At 39.3% G+C, this 14,474-nt stretch overlaps 1 protein-coding gene across 2 annotated transcripts in view; it reads right to left on the bottom strand.

Moving 5' to 3' along the window:
* Positions 1-14,474, bottom strand: part of RIC8B (RIC8 guanine nucleotide exchange factor B) — a 58,450-nt gene that overhangs the window by 31,188 nt on the left and 12,788 nt on the right. The window contains exon 3 of one of the 2 annotated variants that reach the window (XM_039489354.1): positions 3,856-4,464. The exons of the other annotated variant lie outside the window; for it this stretch is intronic. Coding sequence (XP_039345288.1) covers positions 3,856-4,464 — 609 coding nt within the window. The remainder of the gene's footprint in view (positions 1-3,855; positions 4,465-14,474) is intronic. 2 annotated transcript variants of the gene reach the window in all.

Raw genomic sequence — 14,474 nt, 5'->3', positions numbered from 1 at the left:
GCCAGTCCTTGGTGCCAGAGACTTGTCCCTTGTAGTAATTGGGGACAGTGGCAGTAACATTCCTTCATGACTCCTGGGCATCAGAGATGTCACTGACTCTGCTTTTGAAAATTTGGTCTACATACATTCTTCAGTCTAACTGGGACAAACAGCCAAACTCCTCCCAATCCTATTCCCCTTCCCTCGGTCTTTTTAAACATCTCAGTCTGCTGTCCTCCATATTCCTCCTTACTCTCTTCCTTTGCCCTTCAGCCCTTTTCCTTGCCCTTATTTAAATTTGTCTACTCTTTCCATTCCCACTCACCCTATCTTTACCCTATTTCTTTTAAATGACCTCCCCTACTGATCCCTTCCCAAAAAGCCCTAAACAGCAGCAAGAAAATACATAATTAAAGTGTGCCAACAACCATCACAATCATTTAGTTGTGTGTGTTACCCCGTCCCCTTCTCTATGTCTATTTTCTTTTTGACTGTTAGTTCCTGTTGGCACTGAATGTCTCTTAAGTGTTTGTATAGCACCTAACACAATGGGATCCAATTCTGATTGGGCCCTAGGGTGCTACTGTAATATAAATGTTGGACCACCACCACCACCTCCAAGTTGATACTCAATATCAACTCTATTCTGGCATTGCTACTTTGAAATTATCTCCTGCCACTGAATACTGGTGTTTCAGATAGGGGTTTTTTCCAGGTTGAATCTCATTTTGTGCTCATAGGAATAAACTCTTTAGATCCCTTTATATTTTTCCATCCTACCTGATGTTTGCAACATCTCCTAATTCTGCAACTCCAGCACACTTAATTAACGTATTGTTTACCTCTTCTTCCAGATCATTAAAAAGGATGTTAAACAGCACTTTGCCTAACAAGGATCCTTTTGGGAATGTTAAAGTTTAGAACTAGAGAGAATAGTTTTTACTGAAGTGCTATTTGACTCTGGAAACCTTTAGCAAATAAGTTACTATAAAAGCTTTATCTCGAAAACACAAAATAAAATTTCTAAGCCTAGAAGAGACCCAACACTCATGTGATATAAAATAGAGTGATCCAATGCAACAGTACTTCCCTTTCCTCATTATGCTCCCTCAGCACAAGCTGTTTCTTCAGTTCAGACTGGCTTCTTCGGGGCAAAGTTCTGAGATGAAACCTCCACTTTTTTAAAGATATTCCCCCAAATGAATCAGTAGGAAATGCCATTGCTGAGACTGCCAGTTCCCACATGCACAAAACTACATCATTTTTGAGGTTTCAGTGCAAGAGAGCATTGGGAAAGATGCAGTCTCAACCTTCTTGACAAGTCCACAGTATCTGTACTCAGACTCTTCCTTTCAGGTGCCAGAAAATGAAGACAAAATAACCAAGAGTTTAGCAAGACAGCTAACTGCTGATCCTTCCCTATAGTTCAGCCAGACCATGGTTTCACTTGATATTGCAACAGCCTTCTGAAAGTCCTGTGGACTATTAATTGGGCTCATGTTGGAAAAATTCAAGCAATGAACAGTTTCTAAAAGCTCAGTTCAGTGGACTAGATCAGAGCTAAAACTACTTTTCATGCGATAAGTCCCTAATTACAGACTGCCTAGCTAAAAAGATACAGGAGCAGATATTAGTGCACTGTGACTGCTAGGAGATACCATATTAAACTTCAATCTTTATGTTCTCAAGGAAGACGACAGTGAAGGGCTACTCTCCTTTCAAAAAACATGGGAAGCCCAACTTGCTGCCCAAGTCACTATTATTTTAGGCTACTTTGAAAACCAAGAAACATTGGACAGGGAAAAAGGCTTAAGGCTACAAATTGATCTTATCAGGGCAAGCAATAGCTCCAGTGAATTCTGCTCTACATTTTAACAGATGGGCAAGACCCAGGAGTATGTGGTCTATCCTGTCTTGAAAATATATTGAAAGATCTGGTGATCAAAATTATAATAGACACCCCCATTTTGTGATAGCTGCAGTTCCCTGCAAGTCAACCAATTCCAGTATGATCAGGTCTTAGATGACACCTCACATTAAGCCTGCATGTTTTAGATATTTTTAAGCAAGGAGCCCAGGGCCATGAGAGGTAGTTGCTTTACATGCAGTAAGCAAAGGATGTTACATAGCCACATTTCCCTTTGCAGTCCCTTGGTCAGGAGACAGAACATTCATCTAATGCTACTGGAAACCCTTAGATGGAAAAGTAGAATTTAATCAGCATCAAGACTTAGGTTTCAGAAGAAGGAGTTGCTACCCATGAAGTAAAAAACATAACATGGCTTGAGTCTACAGTTTATGACCAGGTAATTCTGTGTGAGGGAAATAAAATCATTTCTTTTCACCCAACTTTTTTCACACACTCAGGAGGTCATATTTTCCACCCCTGAGCGCACACATTTAATGCTATTGTTTGTCTAGGCAAAGGTAAGGCATCTTCTCACGTCAAGATAGAGACCTTCTTTAAGGTATTGAGGTTGTAAGTCAAAAGCAAAAGCAAGACAGAAGTCCCTCGCTTTCTTTTGGACTATCCAACCATATGAAGACTACACTATCTACTGTGACATTTAGACCTAAGCTTTTCTATTTTGGGACTTAAAAATTTCCCAAAATTATGAGGCCCTGAAGAAAAATGCAACTAAATTGTTAATTTCAAAACTCTTTTCAAGCCCCACATTCCCAGGTGAATAATTCATATCCAAGCTCTCATGTTCTTAGGATCGTTAATCTCTCTGTAGGTTAGTCTAACACACTGACCTTACACAAAAGAATCTCTGCTTGATAAATAAGACATTTGTTTAGAGGTTTAACTATACTGGCAAAATTACTATAAAGAGAAGGTGTTTACACTAGACTTAGCATTGTAATCATATTTACAGTGCTTGATTCCAAAGAACTTACAATATAATTTTAGGCTGTGACATGAGTGGGGTTAACAAAAAAAAAAAAAAAGAGGGGAGGATGAGGAAGGCTGATGTGTCATATTCCAGGTGCCGTAGGCTCTCTCAAGGCAACTGGTTTGATATTCATAAAAAGAAAAGGTAAATCCTATTTAAAAATTACACCAACAAGGTGCATGTATTGCTTCTCATCATTTAACATCCTTAGGAAAAAACACCTCTTTCCCTCGAACAAACAGAATTACTTCTTCAAAAAAGTATCAGAGGGGTAGCCGTGTTAGTCTGGTTCTGTAGAAGCAGCAAAGAATCCTGTGGCACCTTATAGACTAACAGACGTTTTGCATCTGAAGAAGTGGGTATTCACCCACGAAAGCTCATGCTGCAAAATGTCTGTTAGTCTATAAGGTGCCACAGGATTCTTTGCTGCTTCTTCAAAAAAGGTGCTCTGTTTGTAATTGTGCCCAGAGAAAAACAAATCAAGTCATTGTTCCACAGCCCTAACAATTGCTGGCAGTAATCCAGAGAGATGGTCATCTGACAACACACATTTAAAGTAAGAAAAAGTTATCCTAACCAACAATATATATTTTAATGTGCTTAACTAGTGCTTATTTTCCTTTGGAAACCTCAAGCTCTCATCCAGCCTCATTCTCATTAGACATTCAACTGCATGTTTGAATTTATATTTAAAAACTTAAAAAAAAAATTGTATTATACCAACCATCCAATCTCCACTGTATAGCTACTTTCCTCTGAGGACCTCAAAGCGTCTTCCTAACATTAAGGATTCATCACCGTTTTGAGGCCTTAGTTCAGATGGGCACTTAAGCATATGCTTAACTTTTAAGTACTGTCCTAAACAAGGGAATGACCTGCTCTGATGACTGGGCAACTGCTTCTCCAATGTACCTATGTGGTGGCTATGGTTCTTGCAGACAAAATAAGCCCGATTAAAGAATTTCAGCTCAGACCTTACCTCACTGTGGACATTCCAACTGTCGAGTGTCACATTAAAGAGAGCTTTGAGTGCCTCAATGGCACAATCTGTTTCTTGCAGTGATAAAGGAGATCCATCATGCTCTTCAGCAGCTTTGTACTTGTCTGTCCATCTTATGCTAAATGAACTTTCCAAGGCTTGAGTCAAAACCTGCAACCCTTGTAGCTCATGATGCAACTGTGATCTAATATCTGTGTGCAGAAGTGACAGGAGGAAGAGAAGGCGCAAATCAAAACATTTAATGTCATCAACAAACTGTTGGTCCTTGCATTTTTTCAGTAGATTGCAAAGCATAGCTGCAAGGTTCAGTTCCAAACTGAGCTTTTGTGCAATGGCACTATTAAAAACTATGTTACAGAGGCATTTTAAAGCTTCCACTATAACAGGGAAATTGGACACATCCTCCAAAGAGTCTTCTGTCATGTCTAGCTTTGCCAGCCTCATCAGGATCTGCATGTTTTCCTTTGTTGTCACAGGCACTAAAACCTTCTTATCTCTGGAGAGAATCCGAAGGGCTTCGAGACAGGCAACTTGACATGACGTTTTGGTGTCTTTTTCGAGGATGTTTAATATTCCTTCACACAGCTTCTGTGGACACATACAAAAACAACCCACAAAATGTTAATCATTGTAAATTTTGAATGCAAAAAATCTTACTACTGCCATCAATCAAATCATAAAACTTCAGACACTTTCTTCAAGGAACTTGCTTTTGGTCTTATTTTATTTAGGTTATTATTAGCTTTTCAAAATATGACTACACCTCTACCCTGATATAACGCGGTCCTCGGGAGCCAAAAAAAATCTTACCGCGTTATAGGTGAAACTGCGTTATATTGAACTTGCTTTGGCCTCAAGCATTTCCATTATTAATAGACAGCAAATCATTTTTGTTAGAACTAACACGGTGTATGCAGTAAATAAATCTGTTCTACAATGGTTAAACTGTATCTCCTTCCTTTAATTACAAACACTTATTTTATAAGTTTACTTAAAAGATACAGTATTAACAACACAGGTACTAAACTGCTAAATGCTAGGTTTCGTCTGCGTGTAATGATTAGGAAAATGCAAAATTCACATAAAATATCAGACAATGCTTTTAATTACACATCCTTACAAATTGTTGTAAAAAAGGATTTTGGTATTTTAGCAAATAGGAGCATGGGCCACTTTATCACTTAGCCAACTACTGTATTTTATACCTAGATTGTTAAGTAATATGAACTGTTAACTATTAAATAGTTTGAAAACATTTTGGAGATGGGAGTTTTTACTTATAGAAAAGGTTAAAATGAAGCTAAAAAGGTAAAGTAATCAAGTTTTAGAGACATTGATAACATGGTAAATACCTTTTTTGGGGGTACAAGATGCTTTCTTATTTAAGATGTACCCCATAACATTTCTTTAATTTAAGAAAAAAACTTGTTATACTTTGTTGCTTCATCCTACTGCAAGCCGCCTTCTTTGCCAGGTCAGTTATGGATTTTAACTGCAGTATTTGCAGTCTATCCACATCCTGGCTTTCTAGCCACTTAAAACCAATCTCTAACCCTATAACTGCATCAGCAGCTTTGGGCGGTGGCTCTGAGGGTTCTTCGTCACCATCCTCAGGGTTAGACACATTTTCTGAGGCACCAGGTGGTTGAGGGGTAACATTATGAATTATATCTACATCTGTAAGTCATTCATAGGTTGGACACATAGCATCCACCTCCATCCACTCTTGAACATCAGCTATCCTACTTTGAGTCATTAGTTCCATGTAGACTCCTTCTGCCTCCATGGCCTCTTCTTCCATAAAACCTTCAAAGTTGTTCTCATCTTCATCTTCTTCCTCATCTTGGCTGTCGTCGCTTTCAGTGACAAAAGCACTTTTGAGACCATGATGCCAACATTTCTCTATCATTGACTGAGTGATTCCTAGCCAGGCTGTCTTGCCTAAGTTAAATATATCCAGCAAATTCAATTTCTTGATTACATCTATTATGCTACTGTTGTCCTCAACCATTTTCTTTACTAAGGCTTTATGATAGTTCATTTTAAATGTGGCTATAATGCCTTCATTGAGGGACTGTATTTTGGATGTCGTGTTCTTAGGAAGGTAACTCACCTTTATCTTCCCATCTTTGCTGGTTAAGGTCTCAACTGGGGGGTGGGAGGGACAGTTGTCAAGTAGGAGAAATGCCTTTGGCTTCAGGTTTTGTCTGCGTAGGTGGCTCCGGACAGCTGATACAAAATGTTTCTTAAACCATTCCTCGAAAATATCCCATATCATCCAGGCATTTTTTGAATGGCAATAAATGAATGAAAGCGAATCCATATTCTTATAGTGGAAAGCCCTAGGTGATCTGGATCTGCCTATGCACAGAGGTTTAAGTTTATGTGAACCAGTTTTATTCACGCAGAAAAGTATTGTCACTCTCTCTATCATCACCTTAAAACCTTAGGCCTTTTGGTCTTCAGTCCTAGAAGCAAGTGTTCTATCTGGCAGCATACGGTAACATAAGCCGGTTTCATCAACGTTACAGATTTGCTCCAGAGCATAGCCACCCTCAATGATGATCTCTTGTAACTTTAGTGGGTATTTGTTGCAAGCTTTTATATCTGCGGAGCGCATCTCTCCTGAAATTGCAACTTGGCAAATGCCATGACATTTTTAAAAATGATTAGGCCATCCACTGCTAGCTTTAAATTTGTTACCTTGATGTCCAGAAACGTCCTCGCCCAAGAGTCTAAAATCGAAATCCTTCTTCAATTTCTCCACTTGTTTCCTTATAATGTCACCAGAAATTGGCGTGCCGTCAGCACATTCTTGGGTAAACCACGTAAATAGTGGTCTATCTAGTTGGTTACCCTGGTCAGTTTTTAGGCACTTCCTTTCCAGGCCTTCATTTTCATCCAGTTCAACTAGCATTGATCGTAATTTTTCCTCATCTTTGATCCACCCTCTTAATGTTGATTCCCCCACTCCTAGTTCTTTTGAGACCTTCGCTTGGCTCATTCCTGATTTCAGTCTGTCCAAAGCTTCCAATTTTTCTTTGACTGTCCATGCCTTTCATTTCCATGGCTGTGAACTATTTGCCATCACGTCAATGGTATTTTAACATTGTATTAATGCTAACAATTTTTTTTAATTGTTTAGAAAATGTCAGCGCAGAGTTACAATGTTTCCAAAATACAACTAGTGAGACAACTTAAGCTTAGTCTATACTGCACACAATTTAGAAACGAGATTAAAATAGGCGGGAGGGATGAGAACGTCTAATGCAGGGGTGGGCAAATTTTTTGGCCCGAGGGCCACATCAGGATTCAAAATTGTATGGAGGGCCAGGTAGGGAAGGCTGTGCCTCTCCAAGCAGCCTTGCCCCACCCCCATCTGACCTCCATCTACTTCCCACCCCCGACTGACCCCTCAGAACCCCCAACCCATTCAACCCCCCCCCACTCCTTGTCCCGACTACCCCCTCCAGAGACTCCCCCCCATCCCTAATCACCCCCCAGGACTCCCATGCCCTATCCAATGCCCCCGTTCCCCACCCCCAAAACCCCCAAACCATCCACCACCCCCATTCCCTGTCCCGACCATCCCCCGAGACTATCTGCCCCTTATCCCTGGCCTGGCACCTTTAACACGCTGCTCAGAGCAGCATGTCAGAGCCAGACATGCTGACACGCTGATACACCGGAGCGTGCAGACCTGTCCCCCAGAGTGCTGCTTTACTGCATTCTATCCGGTCCTGTTATGTTGGGGTAGAGGTGTACTACAAAAACATTCAGAGACTATCATTAAAGGTTTTTCTTATACATACAACCAAAATAAATAGATACAGCTACAGATGACAGCACATCTCCCAGTCACAAGCAAGGTGCAGTTTCACCAATACCTGGGTTCTACACATTAATCCTATTGTGTCACAGCAAGACTTTGGTTACTTTTACGGAAGCAGAGAGGTCCTTATAATAGACCATTATATTTTTAGTTTAAAAAAAGAAATACTGTTTTAGTAGTCTTAAACATTTGGAATATACTACATACCTCTCCTGCTAAGCTTGTAGCTAAATGGTTTTTCATGTGCATACACCTCCCTTATTTGAGATTTAATGACCCAGTCAAAGTTGAGGGAAACTCAAACTGGTATTTAATGGTCTGTATGCTAACAGACAAAAGAGGGCATATTAAAACTAGCAAGATGAGACAGTGAAATGTAGACTTTTAGTAACAAGGTAACGAATACGCAGTCATAGCTAGGAGAGTTTCAATAATACCTGCAAAACATAGTACTATTGGGTTATCCGGGAGAGGGGGCGGGCGGAAGCCCGCCCCATGCTAACGGATCCCCCCCCAGCCTAAGGGGAGGATCCACAGGGCCACACGAAAAACCTACAAGTGGGGGGACAAATAAAAAAAGAACAGGGGAGGGAGGGGGGTCAAAGGGTCATAAGGAGAGGGGATGGGGACACTCCCAGAGAGAACCCCCCAGCCGCCTTAGGCCATCCTGATCAAGACACTTAAAGATTGTCCAGTGATCAAAAGATAAGTATAGTATTCTATGTTACAGGCAGTTAATTTGCATTGCTGTTTAGAAAAATACAAGTGATTTAAGAATCAGAAGGTCAGAAAAACAACATTTCACTTACAGAAAGATTTAAACACATTATTCTGATTATTTTCTACAAACTCAGACAAATCAACCAAGAGAGAGGAAAGAGAATAGAAGAGACTGCATGATGGAACAGGGCGCCATAAATTTTTTATTGCCACAAACTCAGGATGACAACCTTACTCATGGGTGGCAGAGTCACGAGTCTAGTTATGAAAGTCTTCCCACAGAAGTGGCAATAAAAAAAAACTTTACTGGTGCAGTATGAATCAGTTTATTACCAGAAATATATGCCATGTACACACACACTTCTCAGTTTCTTATGAATACTAATATATTGTAACAGTTTCCTACTTTAAGGAAATGTCACAGGAATTGGATTTTTCAGCACTAAAATAAATGCTCGTCACCCAGACCGAGAGATAAAGATGATGCACTAGAGGGAGTTTCGTTACAGTAACGATTAAGGGAATGAAGAGTCATGTTGCAACAATGTATTATTCAACTAAATTAGGCAGGTCAAACTGTGGTACAATGCTGCGTGATACACCAAGTTGTTAAACAGGAAAGCATATGATATTATAATCAAAACGTGAGACAAATTTATTATTGACTGTCACACATAGCTACTTAGTACACTTGGAATGTTTTGGTTTAAAGACCTACCAGTTTGCGGCATTCTTTGCCTCTAAAAGAATATCTGGAAATCATTTTTGATCAGCACAGATGGGGTTATATTTACATCATGAACACCAAAATAGACAGTCACTAAAACACAATTTTATTCTCTCTGAAATACTTAGTATTGTTAAACCATGTCTATGAAATATCGAGAAATCAGCAAGACATACAAAAAAGGAAGCTTAAGAGTGCGATTTTCAAAAGCACTCAACATTGGCCTAACTGCTTTCACTGAGGTTAGTGATAAAACTCTGACTTCAGTGGGAAAAGTTGGCCAATGCTGAAGACTTTGAAGATCTCACCCTTCAAATTTTTAACAAAAACAAAAATGATCATAGTTCGGAAGTAATGGTCAAATCAACCTCTACAGCTCAACTGACTTTTCACGAATATTTTAATGTAATTAAAAAGTTTTCTGTATAATTATCTTTGCTTATAAATCAGAAGGAGCAGTTACTGAATCTGCTATATTTTGATAAATAATCCAGACAAGCAAGAGCGGGCAGCACTGGGGACTACAAACAGAAACTTGCTAATAGCAGGAACAGAATAAATTGACCCTTTTTCTGCTAGAGTGATTCAATCAAGAAAGTTCTGTCTCTGCTGACACAGTACTGTAATCCACAGTGGCAGAAAGACTGCTTATTGATCTAAACTGACACTGTGAAACATTGTTGTAGGAGAGGTGGTCTCTGAGATAACCAAGTGGGTAATTTTTCTTTTCTTTTTTGTTCTTTAATAGTGGTAGATGGAATCCCGTGGATGAGAATAAATGGGTTGCAAAAAGAGGTGAACAGCAATTTCAGCAACTGTGGGACTGACAGAGCAAGTGTCTGGGTGTTAACAAGACATATTGGGGCATTGCTGAAAGATGGCAGAGTTAAGGTTGCATGGGCAACCTAAACTGTGCATTTCCTGGCTTTCAGAAATTTGAGCTTTGCTCAACTCAATGTTCTGCAAGGAGAGACTACCAGCAACCTTATCTCTGCATTAACAGTTTGCCATTGAATTTCCTAGTTTTTCAAATAGGAAAAATATATGTAAGTAGTCATTTAGGCAGTTGTATATATTATGTCACAATCTGAATACCCGCTAGCCCACTCCCCACACATCAGCTAGGCTCCACTAGCCCTGCTTTAGCACATCTTCCAACATGTTGCTGATCCATTCAATGCGTTCCCTCTCCAACTTTCCCCTCACTACCGGCATTTTCTGATCTATGCAAACTCAGTTTGCTTTGTTGTAGCTAGTTTACAATCATGCTAAGAACAAAAAAACGTAATGAGCCACATGGGGATCGGGCTTTTTTGTTGTTCCCCTTAGTGAATCACTCTTTCCATTTGGATATCAGGAACTTGAAAAATATACTTACCATTACTGCAATATAGAAACCAGTAGCTGAACATGACTAGCCTACCGAGTAGAACAGCGTGACTATGGATGGTTTACAGTTATAGGAACCAACTGAAATTTAAGGGTTAACAGTAAGAGTTTTGCTAAAAATAAGTATCTACTTCCAAAGTTTGCTAGGTTCTCTTATATTTGATCTACTTGCATTTTTGAGCTATGTCAAAGGGGCCTAAAGCATATAGAAGCACCCTTTTCAAATAATATATAGATGTTTATTCCTCTTTAATGCGAGATTAAAGAAAATAATTTGCCTCTACAACTATGTCGCTCTGAACTGCATGCGGATCCTATTTTCCTGTACCAGAGCAGACACTGTCAAAAATGCAGGAAAATCCAGCAAAAAGTAGTAATTAAATATTACCCTAAAGTAGTGTGTTTTTAAACCATCTTCACTTATCTTGCCTCTGATAAGCAATGCAGTTGGGACTGACCCTGCATTCTTTTGCACATCCTAAATTCCACAAATTTCAGTGGAAGTTCAGAGTGCCCAAGGAATGCAGTTCAGGGTCCTGGTAGGTTGTGTGAAAAACTCCCAAACTCATACTTAGCCATATGCCTTTGTTGAATTTTTAATCTAGATTATCAGTAACCTCAAATGTCAGGTCTTCTGCTTTAAAGCTAAATCGATATTGGCTCAATTGTAAAGCTTTATGATTTTAATGCAGCATTGTGGAGCCAGAGGATTTGACTCGGGAGAGTGATGGAACATCCACCTCCTTTAAAAAAATATTCTTAACAATTCTACAGTTATATGGCTTTTTTTTTTTTTTTTTAAGAAAATGTCCCATTTTAAAAAGGCCTCAAATAGTTAAATCATGGTCCACATTGGTTTTTGGAAAGGGGAGGGCGAGAGCAGTGATGGTGAGGAAATCAGTCACATCACAGGTTTGCTATGAAGTTTCATGTGCTTTATAGTATGAGAGCACTGGCAGCACCCGCATCTTTGGCCTCAGAGATTATGTGCCAGAGCACATGATGTTCCCAGTCACTTGAATAAACGGTAACTGGCATAAAGTCATTCTGCCTTCTCCTGGACTGGCTTAAGTCTCTGTAGTTCATTGTGTCTTCTAACCAAGGTTTTTCATAGTTTTAAATTCTCAGTTGATTTTAATTAAGCTCTCAGTAGGGGGTTCATGAGATGGGCAAGTTTTTAATTTATTTAATACAATCTACTTTAGCAGCTGCTCAGAGGGTAGAATGTTAATGAAGTCAATAGGATCTCCCACACACAAAACAGATGCAAAACTAGGGCCCATAAAAAGTTATTTTAAAGGGGGTATGGTGAGGGGACAGGCTAGTGAATTAAAAATAAAGATGAACAGTGAAATAAGTACAGTAGCCCTCATTCTATATATGCCCCCCCCCCCCGTTTTGCATTGACCATGCATAATGGATTATAGAATTTGTCAAAGAAAGAAGTTAGGAGTTTCTGGCAATCAACTAGGAGACAGCTAGGGATTTCAACACCAAACAAGGTTGTTTGGGATTGCTGTATAAGTGGAATAGCTGGCTATTTCTGCTAAAATGATCAGCATTTTATGGCATTAGGTTTTAGAGTGAAGCAACTATTGGGCTGAGTGAGAAAGTGAATGCTCTTTACACGTACTATTTCAAGCTCAGTGTATTCTCAAGATGTCAGTACTGCATTGGTTTCTTTTCAGTGCAAGTTATTTTCATAACACTGTCAAAAATGATACATGAAAGCTTAGATTCTGGAGCACAATTTTGTAACAGTGGCTAGCGTTCACAGCAAATTCTGTGGTTGCAGAGTCGCAGAATACAGAGGCCCCAACTTCTTGTTGTTTTTAAAATGTTTAACAATAGTTTCAGTTTATTTCTGTAAATCCACTTACACGGAGCATTATGTCTTAAGTGTCGTGGTAGCAGCTAATTCAGTCAGCATGAGTTCTTCATGTACACCTATTTTTTTTGTATTTTCGTGTATGTTTTCTCAATGGTGCCAGCTTCCATATAAGTAAGTCAATCATAGTGTATATCTAGAGCAGTGGCTCTCAATCTTTCCAGATATCTGTACCTCTTTGCAGGAGTCTGATTTCTCTCGTGTATCCCAAGTTTCACCTCATTTAAAGACTACTCGCTTACAAAAATAAGACGAAAATACAAAAGTGTCATAGCCACTATTACTGAAAAATTGTTCACTCATTTTTACCATACAATTATAAAATAAATCAATTGGAATATAAATATTGTACTTACATTTCAGTGTTTAGTATATACAGCAGTATAAACGAGTCATTGTCTGTATAAAATTATAGTTTGTACTGACTTTGCTAGAGCTTTTTATGTAGCTTGTTGTAAAACTAGGCAAATTTATAGATGAGTTGATGTACCCCCTGGAAGACCTCTACATACCCCTGGTTAAGAACTACTGCTATAGAGATACAGCATTCTAGATTTCTTGAGAGTTTCTGAGAATTAACTACACTCTGAATTAAAGTAAAACTCAAATTGGTTCTGAAATGGAAGATGCTGAACAGAATATAGAACTGCTGAGCTGTTGGCGAAGTTAGTAGATTCATGGGAGTGTGTGGTTAGAGGGGATTGTGTTAACAGGTAGTTGGCAGGTGCTAGTGGCACATTTATAGCCCCAAAAGCACACTGACATGACGGTTCTTCCCCACTGTGCTTGCAATGACCCACCCCTGCCCCCCAGACAGCAGAGAGGGCAAGACTCTGCAGTGACCTGGGGACCTGACAGGCCACGTGGGGCTGGCACACAAAGACGACAGAGGAAGGGGAGGTACTACTGTCTGGAGGCTGTGCAGGCAATAGTTCTAACAAAGTAAGGGGAAAATAGGGAGCCTAGAGATGGAGAAGCAAGAAAAAAAAATTTAGAATTAAAATGCAGAGAGAAAGAGGGTCATTTCTACCATGGAGTGAATGACAGCAAGGGTTAAGGAAGCACAGGGGTTATGGTTTAAAGAGGTGTGTGTGTGTGTGTGGGGGGGTTGTTTTTACACAAATGTGATAATCATGTAGAAAAAATTAAATGCTACTAAACCATCACATACAAGAGTCAGCTGATAAGGCACAAAAAAAAGTAAAGCAAAGGAAGAGAGAAATCCATGGTTAGAGAAACAATGCTACCAAAGTTTAAACAGCTGATCATAAAAGAATCAAGAGAAAAATAGAAATTACTCCCCTGCGGAAGTTTTGGGACCACAAGAAACTAACTTATTGGAGCTCTTTTTGCATTTGGCTGCTGCTCCTTGATTATTTAAGCTCAATTTTTTCCCTTTTAATATAAACAGTTTTCCTTAGTATCTTGGACAAATTTACTTCCTTTGTTACAGCAAAAGTATTGTTAAGCTTATAGACTACTTCTGGCTGTGAAAAGTCACTGAGAGAAATATCACAACGTATTAGGAAACCACAGCTCTAGTAACAAAAATGCCGCCATTTCCCCAACTTTAAAAAATGTCACTGTCAACAACAACAAAAAAAATTAGATTGCTACCTCATGAGAGGGTTCCAGGCCCACTACAAGTTAAGAACCACACTAGGTTATCAGGCTGGTTATTTGTTTTACTGAAATATTCAATAGAATGATTCTACAATTCCAGCCTGATTCAGTTCACTGCCCCACACAAGAAAAACATGGTTCAGTAAGAGACTGCAGGCCTAGGTTCTGCAGCCACTAGGAGACTGTAAAGTCATCCTCTGGCTGGACGGTCCTATAATACTTAGGCACAACAGGTAAGACATGATCCCAGAAAATCAAATTTTCATTTTAAGTTCGGTTATGCTAACATTGCTTTTTTTTTTTTTTTTTTAATTGAGGTGTGGCATTACCTCGGGGTCCGATCATCCTTTAAGCAGATATTGTAAGAACCTTATAGATATGCTTTATTTTTTTATTTCCATTCACAAGTATGTGTAATT

The sequence above is a fragment of the Mauremys reevesii genome, linkage group 1 (genome assembly GCF_016161935.1).
Source record: "Mauremys reevesii isolate NIE-2019 linkage group 1, ASM1616193v1, whole genome shotgun sequence".
Lineage (NCBI taxonomy): Eukaryota > Metazoa > Chordata > Testudines > Geoemydidae > Mauremys > Mauremys reevesii.
The sequence above is the reverse complement of the archived record's forward strand: the minus strand, read 5'-3'. Positions and strand labels throughout refer to the sequence as shown.